General features: G+C 36.8%; 1 protein-coding gene across 1 annotated transcript; it reads left to right on the forward strand.

Annotated features, from left to right (window-relative positions):
* Positions 1 to 213: 213 nt before the first annotated feature.
* On the forward strand, positions 214 to 16,576 carry MYCT1 (MYC target 1). The gene is made up of 2 exons (XM_036248652.1): positions 214 to 404; positions 14,158 to 16,576. Exons 1-2 carry the CDS (start codon positions 224 to 226, stop codon positions 14,667 to 14,669), a joined length of 693 nt encoding a protein of 230 aa, XP_036104545.1. The 5' UTR covers positions 214 to 223; the 3' UTR covers positions 14,670 to 16,576.
* The last annotated feature ends 2,889 nt before the right edge of the window (positions 16,577 to 19,465 follow it).

Raw genomic sequence — 19,465 nt, forward strand, 5'->3', positions numbered from 1 at the left:
TAGGAGATGGGAAAGGACAAGAAAAAAAGTCCCTTATCCTAAAAGCAGTTTGGAGGTGGCCAAGAGGATGGTTTTTAGTGGTTAGATGAGGAAATGACGAGAAGGAAATTGTTTTGTGTCTCGGGAACCATGTGGAATTCCAAGATAAGAAAAACAGTTGCTAATTTGAGTATAAAAGCAGGAAACATGATACACTTGTTTCCTTTTATGCAAACACAAGTATATGAGGGGTTGTGTGAAAATTATTTTTCTCTTGCTGAACCACAAAGACATAGAATCAAAGTGCTTCTTTTGGACATACTGGCTTCTCTTTCTTTTTTTTCTTCTCTCTCTTCTATTTGTTGTGGATATTATGGCTAATAACACAACAAGTTTAGGGAGTCCATGGCCAGAAAATTTTTGGGGTAAGATATTTTCTTTACCTGTTTTTGATTTAAAATTAGGATTCAGAGAAATGTGCTATGTTATTTATTAAAACATTGGATATCTCTGAGGAATTTTGTTTACCTATAAACTGATTATTTTTAGCTATTGATTATAATAGATATATTAATATAAATTTCTTTAAAGTGGGCTATGAAGACACTCAAGAAGAATCTGGGCAACAGGTATAGATTTGGCTGGTGTTACAAAATAAAATTAGAAAATAAGAATAAACATGAGAGGCAAGGCAGCAGTAACTGCTCTTTGAAATATGATAATGTGGATTTTGTTGGAAAATGAAGTTTTGTTTGTTTTAAGCTTATGGATTAAGTATTGTACTTAATGAAAACAAGAATGTCTGTAGGGGTTATTTTAATGTGCATTGTCAATGTTATACTTTTTCATTCCCAAAGTGAATCTAACTAATAAATCAGTGCTTAAGGAGCGTGATAACACATAAAATAAGGAATCATATTATGAAATTAGAGGGAAAAACTAAGATAGAAAAAGTTAAGTGGGAATAACATCACATACAACATTACAAAGAGAGCTTGTCGCAGGGAAAAGGGCACCCACAAAAAGACTTGTGTTCAGACTCAGCGTCTAGTCAAATGTTGTCGGTGGGATGGAGGTCAAAATGACCAGCTGACCAAGCCTAGAGGGACAGGGAAGGAGTAAGATGCGAACTTGACATGTACTTTGGGTTCAGGGAAATTTTAAAAATAAAAAGAGCAATTTGAGTCACATCCAGGAAGAAAAAAACTTAAAGGAGAAAATGGAGTTTACAAAGAGCTCGATGCCCTTATGTATTAATCCAGGAAGAGTATTTAATGCTCTCAGAGAACCATTTCAAATGTTGGGGTGTGATCCAAGGGGATATTTTGGGAACAATGAGAGGAGAAGTGAGCAGCGGTGGCTGACTGTCCCGACAACCTCTCCTAGTTGTCGCCCACCACAGAAATGTGCATGGAGGGAATTAATTCTTTTTTTTACCATTTATGTTTGTTTCAAGTTTGTAAAGGAGAGATAATAGGGAACATCCTAATATAATTATATAGCAAAATTAAGAAAGAAAATAAATTATATTTGCATATCTAAAAAGTGGCTTGGTAAGCTTGTTCAGGTAGATGCCAACAGACAAGGAGCCTTTGACTTGCAGACATCTAATCACACATGCTCGTGACAATGCTCCCCGGTGTCCTCTTTACAGAGAAGGTGAATGCAAAACACCAGCTGAAAAATAGCTCAAGTGTGTTTACGTAAATTCATCTCTACAAAAGCAAGTCATTGTATAAGTGAATTCAAAAGTAAAGTAACTCTTACTGTAAAAATTAATTGTTGAAGCTAAATCTCGTCTTTTTTCTGACAAGTGAAAGTTACATTTCAGGTTCACTTAAGGCTAAGAAATCATTATCCACTGACTAAGACATAGATGATAATTATGAAATAAACTCCAATCTGCAAGAGCAAATGTTCAATTGGAGTCTGTTTGCCAATCCTAAAAATGATAGTTGTTTTTTTTTTTAATATAAAATCTGTGCCTGAGAAAGAATTCAAACTTAGTGTTCCAAAGATAGGTCCTAGTGTTTCTTTGTCTTAGTACGTGAATACAATGGAAAATAGATAAAAATAATGAAAACCAGGAAGGGGAGTATTAGGGTTAGGGCAAATATGTTGAGCAGATATAATGTTGGGAGGAAAATATATGAAAGATCACATTACTTTTTCTAAAGTAAGAAATATTAAGTGTAAAAGGCAAAAATGTAAATGTGAGTATGTAACATATAAAAATTTCTTTAAACATAAACGTCCATCTTTTTATTTGTCTCTCTTATGTGTATCTAAATTGATGTCCATTTTGATCACTGACTCCACAGACATATTATTTTGAAAATCTTGTGAAATGCAGTGCAAGGCGTTGTCTGGGGCTCCCAAAGCCAACTGGCTGCTCCGCACTTTGAATGTAGAGAAGTTAAAGAAGGACCCGCTTAGAAAAACAAAACTTGTGCATTAAGCATATCAATTTCCCAGACTTGACACACTTAAGCTGCATACAAAGTTGTTTCACAAATATAATTTTCCTAGCTTACTTTACTGAATGCTAAAAAATTAAGGTAATGTTAGCAGGTTTTTACCAATCACGACAGCTTGCATTTTCACAGTAACCACCCCTGAAAACTTACTAAATGTTGTGCAAGCGTGGGCAACAAAGTCAGCCCGAGAGTGACAACACAGCTGAAGACCCGGCCCTGTAGCCCTCACTTCTGCTAGAAACACTGCCCATGAGAGCAGCGAGGACACCGAGGACACTCACTGCGCCGTCACGTGAAGGAGAGAAGCGGCCTTACACTTGGTTATCCTCTTGGACTTGGAGTCCTGAAGAAGACATGCTTGTGGTTAAACCTTCTGTCTTACCACGTGGCTTTTCTCTTTTGGCTAACAGTGAGTGTGTGTTTGGCTAAGATTGTGTGTATATGTTTGGCTAGCATTGTATGTTATTTGGCTAGCATTGTGTGTGCATTTGGCTGAGAGTGCGTGTGTGTTTGGTTAGCGTTGTGTGTGCATTTGGCTGACAGTGTGTGTGCATGTTTGGCTAGCATGGTGTGTGCATTTGGCTGAGAGTGTGTGTGTGTTTGGTTAGCGTTGTGTGTGCATTTGGCTGACAGTGTGTGTGTGTGTTTGGCTAGCATGGTGTGTGCATTTGGCTGACAGTGTGTGTGTGTTTGGCTAGCATGGTGTGTGCATTTGGCTGACAGTGTGTGTGTGTTTGGCTAGTAGTATTGGCTCAGGAGCTTGCATTTATTTACCTCAATTAATCCTCTCCCAAACTGCAATGTCTGTCGTCAAGAAAATTACACTCTTGGAAGAGATTATGTGTCCTCATATATGCCAATAACTGCCTTCATTGTTACGGGATAATATAACATAATATATGGTAAAGTGGCAGTGATTGATAGTATATTATTAGTTTTAAAAAAATAACGGCAGAAAGGGTCCCTACATCCCTAGAAGACAAAACTTTATCTATTCCTAGAAGATCAGATAAGATTCAAATATGGAGATAATTCTAGGAAGAACTTTTCAGTCATTCATTTTTCCTTCATTCACTCATAAACTCATTCATTCATGTATTTACCTATCCAGTTCATTAGTTCACTCAGAAGCATTGTCTGGCCACCAGTGATACAATAGGCAATGTTTCAGGTGTTAGGATAGAAGCCAGGCGTAGCTGGAGAATTTCAGGGAGTTCTGGAGAAATTTATCAGCCATGTTTGCAGAGAAGTGAAGGGCTTGAGGCAGATTGGCGTAAAGTTTTAATGTCAGCATAAAAGTTTAAGCTAGTTTAACATAATAATCCTCAATTTCATGAATTCAGGTTTTTCCGACCTTAGAGAAAAAGTCTCAGGGAAGAGGAAAGAGGACGGAGTGAAGGTGGGGGTCACAGTTATTTCCTATAGTTTCCATGCTGATACTTTCTACTTGTTCTTTCATCATGAACATTTTCCTTCACATCATTAGACACAGATATTAGTTGCTTTGAAATCTTTGGATATTCCAACATCTGGGCCGTCTTAGTGTCTTTGCTGATTTTCTTTTCTCTTGAGAATGGATCACATTTTTCTGTTTCTTCATAGGTCAGGTGATTTTACATTGTATTCTGCACATTTCAAATGGGTTTTTGGATTCTTTTATATTACCTAGAAGAGTTTGTTTCTACAAGCAAATGCATTTGTAGAACTTAAACTATAAAAACCTATAACCCCCCAATTGTACTCTTTGGAATTTGCAGGGTAGTTCAGGAACCAGCCATAGATATGGGAACGCTTATAAATAAAATGTAGGGGACCTCTCGTCCTCGGTTTCTTCAGACTGGAAACACTACAGGTGTTCAGGTGGAGTTTTACCTGCCCCTCATAACTCAGACTGCAAACTGTGCTCAGATCAGAGGTTTTTTGGGGGAAAAAATCACTTAGTGTTTGCTCTTCTTTTCTTCCAAGTGTCAAATTCTCTCTAGTAGCTGCCTACCTTTGGTCATTCTCCAATGCCTTCAGGTAGGAATTGTTTGAGGGGAGCGGAGGGACATGTGTTCTAACCAGTATTTATTTATTTATTTATTTATTCATTATTATTTTTTATTAATTAATTTTTGTTACAGATGTTTTTCCTTTTTCCCCCACTGATTCCCCCTCCCCCTCCCTCCCTGCCCTGTCCCCAGTTTGTTGTCCATGTCCACTGTTCATGCATACATGCATATAAGTTCTGTGGTTTATCTCTCCCCCACCACCCCCTCTTCTGGGGATTGTCAGTCTGTACCCCACTTTCACGTCTCTGGGACTACCCTATTCCTCAGACTGTTATGTTCATTATATTCCACAAATAAGTGAGATCATGTGATACTTGTCTTTCTCTGTTTGGCTTGTTTCACTTAGGATGATACTTTCCAGGTCCCTCCATGTAGTCTCAAAGGATAAGAGATCTTTCTTTCTTACAGCTGCGTAGTACTCCATTGTGTATATGTACCACCGCTTTTTTATCCATTTGTCTACTGATGGACACTTGGGCTGTTTCCAGATCTTAGCTATTGTAAATAGTGCTGCTACAAACATGGGGGTACATATATTCTTCCTGATTGGTGTTTCAGGCTTCTTAGGGTATATTCCTAGAAATGGGATCACTGGGTCAAATGGAAGTTCAATTATTAATTTTTTTGAGGTGACACCATAGTGTTTTCCATAGTGGCTGCACCAGTCTGCATTCCCACCAGCAGTGCACTAGAGTCCCCTTTTCTCCACACCCTCGCCAACACTTGTTGTTTGATGATTTGTTGATGGCGGCCATTCTGACAGGTGTGAAGTGATACCTCATTGTTGTTTTAATTTGCATCTCTCTGATAATTAGTGATGATGAGCATTTCTTCATATGTCTCTTAGCCATTTATATGGCCTGTTTGGAGAGGTATCTATTTAGTTCCTCTGCCCATTTTGTAATTGGGTTCTTTGTATTCCTTTTGTGGAGTTGTATGAGCACTCTATATATATTGGAAATAAACCCCTTATCTGATTTATCATTGGCAATTATGGTCTCCCATACAGTGGGTAGCCTTTCCGTTTTGATGATTGTATCTTTCGCTGTGCAGAAGCTTCTGAGTTTGATGTAGTCCCATGTGTTCATTTTCTCCTGTGTTTCTATTGCCTTAGGTGATGTATCAGTGAAAATTCTGCTGCATATGATGTCTGAAATTTTGTTGCCTACATTTTCTTCTAGGATTTTTATGGATTCATGAGTCACATTGAAGTCTTTTATCCATTTTGAGTTTATTCTTGTGTAGGGTGTAAGTTGATGGTCTAGTTTCATTTTTCTGCATGTAGGTGTCCAATTTTCCCAGCACCATTTAATAAAGAGGCTGTCCTTACTCCATTGTATGCTCTTGCCACCTTTGTCAAATATTAGTTGAGCATATTGCCTTCTAACCAGTATTTAGAGTCAGTATACCTAAAGGGTCAGTGCATAAAAGCTTACTTGGAATCTTATCTTCATGTTTCCACTGATGTGAAATCTGTTCTAGTGTTACCTTTTTCATTCATTGGTAATTTATATTCTCTCCCTGCTCCCCTACACCCTCTCTACCTCTTCTCCCATCTCTCCCTCCCATCATGGTCCTTCCTATAAGTAGTTCATTAATTATTATTATCATTATTATTATAAATATCATTTGGCTTTGATAGCTCTCTGTTTCTTTCCTTTTTGCATTTTGCTTTTTATCTATGTAATAAAATTCTGTATTCTCTTAATTATTTATTATATTTCACTTATATTGGATTTAGTTGTCTTTTGCTATCTTCTTGATATGGAAGCTTAAATCATCTGTTGTCCTGTCTTTCTTTTTTTCTTAAATGTATGTTTCTGAAAGTACACATTTTCTTTAAACGTGGCTTTAGATGCATTTCACATGTTTTGGTATTTTACATTTTTAATACATTTCAATTAAATATCTTCTTATTTTCATCAGATATTCTTATTTGATCACTTTTACATTTTCTCAGTCTATGCTAAAATTTTCCAACTTGTTATTTTTAACATATTTATTTAAAGTTAATTTAATATCTGTGTTTGATAACTAATATATTAATTTATGGATATTTTCTATTGTATATTTTCTTCTCTTGGCTTTATTCCCTTGGTCTTATCTCTTGCTATGTCTTGTAATTTATTATTTTTTCCAATGTTGTGTTGGGCTTTATAGGAAAAATGGAAGACTCTGAGTCAGTTATCTTTCTCTAGAAATGAATAAATGTTCTTTCTGGAGTTAGTGAGAAGCAGTTCCCCTAAGCAATCTGAGGCTGGTCTGGTGCACGCCTGAATTTTCCTCTGTGTGGGGTCTGTTCTTCCCCCGTTTGCTGTCACACGTATGGAGTAGGTCTTTGGGGGCTCTACTCAGAGTCCGGAGTCTCCCAGAGCCCATCTTCCTGGGCAGCCCCTGAACCACCTTCTTTGTTTTCCCCAGCCCACTGAGGTCGCACAGAATTATACTGATTTTTACTTCTCTTTATAGATCATTGTGAGGAGAAACTTTCTTTTCTTTTAAAATTTGCTCCATCGAGTTAGGAGTTTTGGTAGGTCTCTGATGACTTCAGATTTTGAAAAATATTTTTAATCTGTATTTTATTGTTGTTCCCAGTGGTCTGATTTATGTTAGTCCATTATATATGGGAAGGGGTGTGCTACCCTGTTTCTGTTTAACCTACCTTCTAGTCTAGCAATTCTGTTGAATAATTATATTTGGAATATGGCTTACAACTTTTGCCTTTGGTTAACACTACTTCCAAATCTCCCAGCCTTTTGCTTATTTGTTTCATACCCACACAAGAAGACATCCTACGTAAGTTATTTTATCTTTTAAATATAATGACACTCATGGCCCATGATACACATGCATCTCATTTACTTTTTAAAAAAAGAGTATAAATTAATGAGTCTAGTTTCCACTAATCCAAAAAGAAACAAAGAAATTCAAGAGTGCCAGTAAGACTTCAGAGGCGAGCAAGGTAAAAAATTAAATGTGTGTGGGGTAGTGAGAGTAGGTCTCAACGAGAAGATGATATATGAGCAAAAACTGAAATCAACCATGAGAAAACGGAGGAAACTTCAGGAATCAGTTACACCCAGTGCACAGCCTCAAGGGGGGTATCTGAGGGTCGTGTGCGTGGGGCTGAATGAACCAGCAGAGCAGAAGAGATGAGCACAGATAGATACAGGTCAAGTCGAAACCTCTTTCTCAGAGGCCATTTTTAGGAGTTTGCTTCCACTCAAAAATGGAGGCTTTAGTTCAGCAGAGTGAAGTGATATGATTTACATTTTTAAAGCTTCACTCTGGCTACCTATACTGAGAAAGAGTGGAGTTGGGGAGGGGCAGGGATAGAAGGCTGTTCCAGGTCAGAGACGATGGTTGCTGGGACCAGAGGGGAGGTGGCAGAGTGGTTAATAAGAGGTTGAATTCTGGATACGGACTTTGTGAAAACAGACCAAATAGGATTTTCTGGCAGATTCAGTAAACTTAAGAAGTGCTTACTCTGTTGAAGTGATGGTCATTAATTGAGTTGTCTGTGCCCTAATTATTATTCTCTTTAAAAACTTTTGCCAGCATCTTATTGCTTGAACCATTCCTCTCTATACTCAAGGGTACCAAGAACAGTGTAGCCTGCTTTGGTGATAGCTGAACTTGTGATTCTTCTCATTGCAAAGGATTTTGTGACTAGATCAATGTGATATCTGTTGTCAAAGACAAAATCTCTTTTCAGATATTGGAACAATTCAACTTGAGGCCACTAGATGGTAGCCTCCACTAAATTTTAACACAACTGCTGGACAGAATTTGAGGTACTGATTAATTTTACTAAAAACCAGATTTGATATTAGAATATTAGAATTGGAAGGCACTATTGTCACTGTTATTAGTAGGCCAAAATGGGTCAAATGACTGGGTAAGTGATATAAATAATAATAATTATTTACTGAGAGTTTGTGGAGCCAGTCCTTTGCTAGTTGTATAGACACATGCTACAAATTAATAATAAAACCAAATTTATATGCCACACCTTACTGGTTTCATTTACTTATCCTTCCTTGTTTTTATTTATTTATTTATATTGCATGTATTGGGTGCATTGGTTAATAAAATTACATATGTTTCAGGTGTACAAGTCTATAATACATCATCAATAAACCTTACTAATTTTAGAGACTGTTCTTTTTTGCTTTCAAAGGGATATCTATGTTTTTTAAAATAATTGTTTGGCCTCATTATTTGCATTATATTGTAATAATATGAAGCAAAATCATGGCTCATTTTTCTTTCCCTATGACTGTTGAGAAATAAGAAGGTAGACAGTCCTCAAAAAAGAACTATCTGAGGCAATATATTTTTCAGGTATATTTTATTTTATATTAAACATTTTTTAAAAAGCTCCCAAAATGTATTGTCAGAAGTCTGCTAGAATTGAATTACATATGTATAATTTTTAGACTGAATGGCTAATAGATACTATTTTTATTATAGATTTTCTGACTTCTACAGTTTGGATCAGAAAAATTATTCACTGTACACCAAAAGAACCCTATGGAAAGCACTCTGGAACAGGCAGTCACTGTTGTGACTCTTTATATTTCTTTCTTATTGATTTTCGGCCTTTCCATACTTGCTCTTTCAGTTTGTATTTAAGGGAGCTTAGTGAGATAGGTCAGCTCTTTACCATATATTTCAGCAAGTCTTAGAGAGCCTTACGTCATTAATTTCATTTGTAAGTATTAAAAATTCTGCACATACAGCAAGGGCACAAGAATTAGTGCAATAATTTCTAAAATAGATATTTGACTGTATGGGAAAGAAAGTCATCCTCAAGGTATGTGCACGCAACTGAACAACAAATATTAGGCTAATCCATATCTAAAACAGTACAATTTTCTTCTGTCATTTTTATAATTTCTGTAGCCCCATTCATCATACTATATATTCCTTCAAAATTTAGTTTATTAATATATTTATATTATTCTCATGTACTTTTAACATTTATTATTTAATCCTCTCCATATATAGATATCTATACATAGTCTTATTTATAGTGATAATAATATATTTTGAGTCATTATTATCTATTCTGTCTGTCATTTCTCTAAATTTTGGGCACAGACACTCGGTCTACAATGTCAAATGGGAATATTATCATGCCATAGAGAATAATCATTCACAATAGGTTTATTGTCAAATTGCTTTCCTGGGAATAGTCTCAGTTTAGTGCCACGAAAAACAATAGTTCCACTCACAAAACTGAAATTTGTCATTTAAGAAGGTTGTGATGGTCAAAAATATTATTTAACAAACTCCCCTGGCGTTTGTATATGACCCTTAGTTTCTTATATCAGAACAATAATATATTCACCTGACATGTAGATATATTTTTCACTCCACATATTTTGATTTTCTTTGCTAATTTTCTCCGACACTTTGATAAGGAGAAATTATTGTCTCTTGATTCTATATTTTAAAAGTTTCTAATTTTTTTTGAAATTGAACCCGAGGCTATTTTTCACTATAGATAAACCATTAGGAACATTTTATTTATCAGGAGAGACTGTGGTAGGGATGCTGAAGGCTGGATACATTGAGATCATGTTAGGAGCTCCTGTAAATCTCAAATGCTTTTATTGGGTAACTGATAGTTACCCAATACTCTTTCAAGTTTTGGTTTTATCTCCATTTCGTTGAAATATTTCTTTGATCTAATCTATTGTACCAGCTTATATCCTGATATATTTAGGATCCTCAATCATACCCTAGTGGTCACCTAAGTTTATACACAAAAGCAAGGGCATGTACTTTGTGAACTTGAGTGTCTGTCTTCTGTTTTATGCCACACATGATTGAAAGCAATAGTCCCCGAACCAGTGCTGGTTGTCAATATTCAATTATTAAAATAAATTTTGTTAGTTCTGCCCTGGCCAGGTGGCTCAGTTGATTGGAGCATCGTCCAATACACCAAAAAGTTGTGGGTTTGATTCCTGGTCAGGGCATATACCTAGGCTGCAGATTTGATCTCTGGTCAGATGCTAATGAGAGGCAACCGATCAATGTTTCTCACTTTCTCTTCCTCTCTCCCTCCTCTCTCCTCTCTCACCTTCTCTCTTCCCCTCTCTCTAAATCAATAAACATATCATCAGTTGAGGATTTAAAAACATCGTGTTAGTTTCACCACATAAACCTTACAATCTTTCAATATCAATAAAATGAGAAATATGAGCTCAAGGCATTTTTAAGAGTTTGTTTTAGTGGAAACCCCATATCTCTGTTTCTATATATGAAGCTGTTGATATTTAAAATTCTCTAGGGGAAGCTGTTGATTCAGGGAAATATATGTATAGAATATATAGTATTGATTTACCCTAATTTTCCCAAGTACTCTTGTTCGTCATAGGCTATCAAATCCTGCCTGTGTCAGAATCCTGGGAGTCATTGCAGTGTTCTCCTTCCCTCAGGAAAGCAAGGCCTGACTTCACTGGCCGACTTTTCTCCTTAGAGGGTGGAGGTGGGAGAGGGATTCTGTGTCCCTAAATTGTTTTTAATTTCCTTTTGTCTTAAAGGATCCTAAAATTTCTCTTCACTCTGTCTTTTCTCCTCCATTGTGGGGTTTCCAAAAAGCCTCTCTCCTTTCCCTTCTTTGTTGTTTTCAAACAGCTGTACTGAGACATAATTCGCCCACTCAAAGGGCACATTGAAATATTTTTGGTTATCATCACAGAGTTGTGTGACCATCACCACAATCTCATCTGAGAACGTTTTGTCCTTCAGAAAGAAGCCCTGTTCCCATACAGACACTCACATTCCCTGCCTCCTCGCTCCCCAGACCAGCAGATCACTAACTTACTTTCCACCCACATAGCAGTTCTGTTCTGGACATTTCATGTGCCCGGACTCACAGGAGATGTGATCTTCTGCAATCCTTCCAAGACCGCCTCCTCACATTCCTTGCACATTGGATAGTGTCTTTCCTACGGCAGTCACTCAGAGGCCAGAACACCTTTTTGTTATTTTTGGTTGTCACAGAATTACCTTTCCTTTCCCCGAAGGTTTGTGGTGGAAGCATGGACGATAATTTAGTGACATCTGCATTGTTTTTCTTGTTCATTTTCTAGGTGACTCGAAGTCAGATGTCACTGTCTTCTAATTGTGCCGAAGGTGTGGTCTTTGTGCAGTTTTGTTTGCTCGTTGTTTTGTTCTCTATTGCTTTTTGGAAGCAATGTTGGGAAGTTCTGATTGGCATTGCTGCTACTGCCTGGGGAACCCTTTTTCAGGTTCCAAATATTTGGGGCGCTGATAGTCAGAAGTTAATTTGTATTTTACTATATTACCAGTAAGGCTGACTTCAGGTTCTAACGTTCTTTATCTGCTTTTGCCAGATAAAGCCTAGCTCAATGAAATCCTTATCTCAAGAGATTGCATTTTTAGGCCATGACTCCATATTATTTTTGTGAGACATGTTTTGAAAGAACAATACTGAGTCTGACAGATTTTTCCTAAATCATCTTGTATCTCAGAAATCATCTTCCTACTGTAAAAAAAATTATTGTTCAGATTTAACACAAACAATTGTCTTAGAGGATTTTTATAATTGTAAAGATAATTGTGAAAGTAGGACATAACAAACAGTCTTTCCACAGAAGATAAATGTAACAATAATAGGTGGAAGGATACTAAATATATCCTAAAATTAAGGAGCAATAATTATTCTTATGTATTCATTAACATTGGCTTATTTTGTTATTTATGAATAGAATTTTCTATACGTTGTCATAGAATTAAACAATAAACTGCAAAAAACCTTGGCAATCATAAAGTCTAACTCCTTTAAAAAATAATAAAACCAATGAGTGTAAACAAATTTTCTAAGAACCACACAACTTCTTAGGGATAGAGCTGAATTTGGAACCCTGAATCAGTTAGCTTTGGCTGTGTAACAATCCACCCCCAACACAGTGGTCTATAATGACCCTTTACTTGGCTCATGATTCTGTGGGTTGGCAATTTGGACCCAGATCAGCTTAATGCATTTTCTGCTGGTCTTCTATCATGTATCCCACTCAAATGTTATGTTGACTAGAATCTGAATTATCTAAATGATCCCATTTCTATGTTTGGAGTTTGACAGACTCTTGGCCAGGGCCATAAGTGTACCTGGGCCACATGTCTCTCATCAACCAGCAGGCTAGCCTGGATGAGTTCATATGCTGACAATTGTAAGGTTCCCCGAGCAGGAGGAGTTGAAGCTGAAAGCCCTCATGAGACTTGTGTTTACACAGCTTCATTTCCACTGAGTCCTATTGGTCAAAGCAAGTCATGAAGCCAGGCCAGATGTGAGGGGTGGGGAAATAGATTCTACCTCTGCATGGAAGAACCTTCAAAGCATTGGAAACCCTCTTTCTTTTGTTTTCCCAATCTCACTCCACTTAGTGAACTTCCAGTCCATGGATCACTCAATACAGAATTTTTAGATAAGCAATTAGATAAGATAGTTTATCCCTCTACTTAACAGTAACTAATTTCCGTTAACGAAATGTAGTTGCCTCTATCCAAAAGGCGATGGATGCTTGAAATGGAGTTTGATGAATGAGTTCTCCAGACAACAATGTAAAATTGTATCCAGATATAAGGAACAAATACATGGGAAAGCAAAGAGTTTAAGAGAGAATGACAGGCTTTGGGTTAGTGAGAAAATCAACATGGCTTGTGGGTTAGATTAAGGGGTAGAGACTGGAGAAATGTGGTGGGGGGTGAGGCTGGAGGGGTCTTCTAATATCCAGCATGCCCTTCCATTCAAAACAGGGGCTCTGTTACCCAGTTTCATTACAGAATATGTTTTAGTTCCCACGAAGAAGCAGTAAGGTAGAGTTTTCATTTTGGCAAGGTTTTCTGCCTCCCCCCATTTCCCACTTCAACAGGAAGTCTGAACAAACACAAGTTCTGTGAACTGAAGGATACTGGTGTATAGCAGAGATTCTATGGAAATCCAGAGGACATCAAAACAAGGACATGATGGCAGCGTGAAGTTGAACTTTGGGACCAAGAAAGAGCCCAGTAGTCTGCATAGGTCATGTCATCAATGAGTCATAGATAAAAGTAACAGTCACAATTTCAGGAAATATGACATAAATCAGTCAGCCCACCAGATGGTTCTAGCCCAGTACTTCCTGTTTCATCATGAGCACAGGAAGTGAGACATCATGAGCCCTGCAGCTGGGAGACATCAGTGGAGTTGATAAACGCAGACAGCGGAAAAGGCCAAATCAATATGATCACAAAATTCTCTATCAATTTTTTGCACATTACTTATTACTGTACCTCAAATGGAAATAATCTTAGACTGTATTTGCAACCCTATAAAAATGGTATGAGCACATAACGGCTTTTCTAATTTTAATTTTTATTACTTATTTCTTAAGGATGATAAATTAAGGTAAGCAACATGAAGTGATACAGATAAATTGTTATTTTGTATTCTTTTGTTCAAGTGGAAACATAACAGCTTTCACTTATTCGTATATACCTCGTACATTGTTCTACTTCTCTAATTCAAAATCCGTCTAATATACACCATTCCACAGTCCCTACTTGTACGCTGTCCTGGGTTTTCAGTTGAACCCCTATTTACAAACCAAATGACCTGTTTGGCTTCTCTGTTTCAGAGGATCTCCTAATCTCCTTCACAGTGTCCATAGCAATCGGGCTTGTGATTGGAGGATTTATCTGGGCTCTGTTTGTGTGTCTGTCCCGAAGAAGGGCCAGTGCCCGCATCTCACACTGGAGTTCGAGTCGGCGATCTAGGTCCTCCTACACCCACGGCCTCAACAGGACTGGGTTCTACCGCCACAGTGGCTATGAGCGTCGGAGCAACCTCAGCCTGGCCAGTCTCACTTTCCAGCGACAAGCTTCTATGGAACAAGGAAATTCCTTTCCAAGAAAATCAAGTTTCAGGGCTTCAACTTTCCATCCATTTCTGCAAAGTCCACCACTTCCTGTGGACACGGACAGTCAGGTGATGACTCTCCCTTCTTCCACAACCTCTCCCACCATCAACACTTCTCACAGCCTGAGCCGCCCTGATTTCCACTGGTCCAGTAACAGCCTTCCAGTGGGTCTGTCACCGCTGTCCCCACCCACCTACGAGTCCATCATAAAGGCATTCCCAGATTTCTGAGCAGGGTGTTTTTGTCGTTAACTTGTTTCTTTCTTTCCTTGTCTTTTCGTGAAAGGAAATCATAAAAAGATGAAGCAGAATTTTGAGGACACGGCCCAAATGACCAATGAGTTTTCAAACTGAGAAATGCTCATGCGAGTTGGACATTACAATGTACATTTTCTTTGATGCTATTATTCCTTGTCTCACAGAGAAGTAATATTTTTCCAAATTGTTATATACTTATGTGTTTTGCATTCAATGTGAGGATTATTAAAGGTAATGATTCTAATCTAAGAATCAGCAGTAATATAGTATATACATCTTAGACTAAAATAAAACAAGGTATTAGTGGTTTTCAATTTCCATTCATTGTTCAATGTGATTACATAGGGAAAAAAATCAGTGTCACTTAAAATTTTTTCTAGCCTAAGGAATTGTAATTGTACTTTAGCTGGAATGAGAAGTAAACACTTTTACAATCTTGGATTTTTAATGAATTTTATGGGCATAAAATGATAGAATAGAAGATTCTAAAGTTTCTTGATTCCACTCAATCATGAAAAACATGGAAATCAAGCAAAGGAAGCTGAAGGCTGTGGGTATTATAGGATACTTCAATGTTGACCCTTTTTTGTGTGCTTTTCCTAAGAGTAGGTATCCACAGCATTGAGCCAGACTCCTTGGAATTATTCACATGATAATTTAACTTTCTTCGCTGTTGTAATTCTGTTTTTAGAAAAGCAACAACCACAAATCTAATTCATTTAACCTAAAAACAAATTTTAATACTGAGTTTACATTTTCCTAAGGAATAAATTTTATTTCTTAGGTTTAACTCTAACAATTGGGAACACACTTCACCTAGGGACCTTCTCCTATAACTTCATAGACAATAAGTAGGGGTCCATGGGGACAAAGTCTGTTATTGAAATAGATGTTACACCCATGAAGAATCCTCTTTCCTGGATTGACTCACCAGACATTCTCTCTTGTTTGTATCTCTGTGAATTTCAACCTCAGATTCTGTGAAGATCTTTATACAATGATTAAACCATGCCATAAGTCCTTGGTGCCGACAGTTATTTAAGTTCACTTCCACAGATGGCCACTCTCTTAAAGAAAGGTACATCCCCAAATGTGGGTATGAGAGAGCTCCAGTGACCGGATGCCTATGACTGCCCTTTGTCATTTAAGGACACGAGTTCACTGGATAATTACTCAAAAGGCCTGTGGTTTATTTCTGATACAGTGAATATTTAGCTTATGTTGCTGTTTGTTTATTCCTATGAACATCGGCATTTTCGGTGAAGAAAAATGTACTGTCATTTTAGTTTCTGCAAAGCAGCAGTCTCAGCTAATAGTATCTAAATATGGCTCAAGATTGTAATAATTTTTATATAATAACAGATTTTGTATAGCATTTAAAAATTTTTATTTAGCTTATATTTTTATTGTTACTTAAGGACACTTATTCTTGATGTGTGTAGATAGGTGCTCTTTAATGCAATATACGAGAGAGAGAGAAAGGAAGAAAGAAAGAAAGAAAGAAAGAAAGAAAGAAAGAAAGAAAGAAAGAGCTCGTAAGATACACTAAATTGTTCTAAGTTGTTTTTTTAACAAATTTAGCAACTATCATTTAGACACCTAAGTTTTCAAGGGTTTATTAACTTAGTAACAAAGCTACCTTGTTTGTATGTCATCCTTATTGTTTAACATGAGAAGTAAGAAAAGGTTATGTTTTTTATCCATGTTTTATATTGGGAGTAAAAACTGTTTTATATCTCTCAAATTAGAAAATAAAAGAAATCCTCTGGTGTATTTAACCATTTGGGAGAATTATCATCTCCCTCTCTAAATTATGAAACAATCAAAATCAGTGTCTTGTAAATAGTGTGCAATGTATGGAATGTGTAATTAAAGTAAAACCTGGAGACATTTTTAGTTGGATTTTTTTATTTGACATAAAAATTTTTAATTTAATTTTATGTTATAACATTAAACTGGCATTAATTTTAATTTATAGGTTATTTATTGACTAACTTGTGAATAGCTCCTATTTACTTTGGCATTTTAACCCAACCTATACCATTCTCTATCTATTCCTGAGACACAAACATTATTTTATATAAAAATCTAAAAAAAAAAAAAAAAAATGGTGACATTATCCATAAATGGAACAGGATTTTTAAATGAATTAATGCATATGGAAAATGTTATTTATTAAGAATCATTAGTTTAGATTTTTATCTCACTATAGATAAAGAAATAATTCTAGAATTAATTAACTTTTTTAGGAATAAACATTTTTATTAAGATATAATTGACATAAAATTATATTAGTTTCAGGTGTAAACATAGTGATATGTACAACAACAAAAAAATCAGGCCTTATTTTTTTTATTTTTTGTTCAGATAGAGTAGGAGGGAGAGAAAGAGAAACATCGATGTGAAAGAGACACATCGAGTGGCTGCCACCCGCATGACCCAACCAGGGTCGGGGACAAACTGCAACCGAGGTACGTGCCCTTAGCGGGAACTGAACCCGGGTCTCTCTGGACTGCAGGCCAATGCTCTAACCGCTGAGCCAAACTGGCCAGGGCAAAAATTATTTTATTTTTTTTATTTTTTATTTTTTTGTGCTTGTGGTACGTGCCCCCAGCGGGATCCGAACCCGGGAGTCTCTGGTCCGCAGGCCAACGCAAAAATCAGGCTTTAAAGGTAAGCTTGGTAAGAACAGAGAGCGAGAGGGCTGAAACGTCAATTGCATCATCGATTGTAAAGAGGTAGGAAGAAGTAGGGCTGGCAGCTGGTGAGTAATACATGACCAAATGGTTGAGAGAATCTCAGAGTAAAAGTATTTGGGGTATGATGGGAGCAGCCTAAGACGTTTTGTTCAAAGATGAAAAACAAATTGAGAGATAATAGTGACAAAATGCAGTGCAGACTTAATATTTACATAAAACTTTCATATGATCAACGGGAAAAATCATTACAAGAGAGAAATTAGGAAATTCACTGATGAAAAATGGAAGTAAAAAACATTCGAAGTTGGAAAGAACGCTCTATCCACGCCGAAAGTAAGGTAAACTGAAAGCTACATATTGAGAACCCAGGGAATAGCAGCAAGATATAGTGGACTTCTGATAAGATTGACAAGGGACATCAAGAACCACATGAACATTCCAGCTCAGGGACACAGCACGATACTGTAGCCAATCAGTTAAGAGGAGAAAACTCTAATAGGTAATGTGAATACCAAGTCTGGAGAGACAAGCACTGGAGACACGAGTGGGCTGCTCGAAGGATAAAACCCACCCTACTTCCATCACCGATCAGCAGATTTGAGCGCTCCAAGATAAATGATTTGCTCAGCAGTGCCATGTTTTCTCTAGCAAGTTTTCTATCAGAGACTGTTGAAGTTTGATGACAATCTTTCTTTATAGCTTCAGAGAAATCTATCTATCTATCTATATATATATATATATATATATCTATCTATCATATATATATGTATCTGTATAATTTGTTCTCCTACAAAACATCTTTATTGGATGTCAATTACCTGATACATGAAATAAGATTAGTAGAAAGTTCTATTGGTTCATTTGGGATTTTTCCTAACACATTCATGTCTTCAAACAATCAAGAATAAACTGTCTCAAAATTAAACAAAAAAAGAGCCCTAGCAACATATAAATGTAAAATGTAAATTTTTTGAGGATTATAAGTATTTATCCTGGGAAAGTAATTCTAGCTGTTATAAATAAAATTTCATATCATAACTCACTTCCTCAGGTGCCTGATGATTATTAAAGTAAAAACTCTACTGAATAGACCATGCACATCACAACCCCTACTCCCAAACCCCAATCCAGTTACAGCTTCATGGTACTAAGACTGAACATTTCACCTAGAGGTTTTCTAATCATTTCTTGATTGATGAAATGAGCTGGGATTTAAACTAACAGTCAGAGGGAGATGGGTTCAAATTTAAACTGCTCACTGTACTCCCAGAAAAATCAAACAAAATCTCTGAACTCTGACATTGGTCATACAGAAAAATCTGGTGATCTGTAACAAAGCAGGTATCAAACAGGAATTATTAATGATAAAACAGGAGCTAGAACCAGAGGTCATGGTAAAACAAAAGAAGAAATGGGTAGTATAAATTTGGCCAGGGTAAATAAACAAAGTGGGAGGAGAGAAAGAAAAACAGATTACCAGAAAGAAAAATACTGTTGGAGTGGGAAGACAGAGAAAATCGTCTGTTTTTTCCATAGCTATCTAGCTCTCTAGTTTCCAGCTCTTTTTGATTTAATTTTGTGCTTCTGAATTCCACTTACAGGTGACAAGTGTTTGTCTTGCTTGGCCAACACATACTTCCATTTTGCTTCCCTAACATTTAAATTTTTCTTAAGGGACAATTCTTCCACTTGTCACAGGCTTACGGTGATTCTCAGTCAAGTTCCCCCACCTGTCTCTATCCTCTCCTTCCTGATTATTAAAAAGGAGAAAATTTCCCCTTTTCAATCAATACTCCACATTGTGCTTTCAATTCCATTCCCTTTTTGCTTTCTTAATAATTTTACTGCTTTCGTATTATCCTTCTATCTTAAGTTGGGGCCCTTGAAAACATACGCTGAAATGGTGATTTGTATACAGATATTTTGATGGGGTGGAGAGCTCTCAGCAATGAATATCTGTGAATGAATGAACAGTATTGGGCAGAAGAAGAGGGTAAAATGAGTGGGATTTACAAAAGAGGCATCAGCCAGTCCTACAGAGAGAGCTGGGATGGCCCTTCAGAGTTGTCC

The sequence above is a fragment of the Molossus molossus genome, unplaced genomic scaffold (assembly GCF_014108415.1).
Source record: "Molossus molossus isolate mMolMol1 unplaced genomic scaffold, mMolMol1.p scaffold_m16_p_8, whole genome shotgun sequence".
NCBI lineage: Eukaryota > Metazoa > Chordata > Mammalia > Chiroptera > Molossidae > Molossus > Molossus molossus.

What these genes read in the sequence shown, in the direction of transcription:
- MYCT1 (XM_036248652.1), top strand. Translation starts at nt 224, where the DNA reads ATGAGGGGTTGTGTGAAAATTATTTTTCTCTTGCTGAACCACAAAGAC. An exon ending in ATGGCCAGAAAATTTTTGGG is followed by an intron (nt 405 to 14,157) that starts GTAAGATATTTT and finishes TCTCTGTTTCAG; the next exon opens with AGGATCTCCTAATCTCCTTC.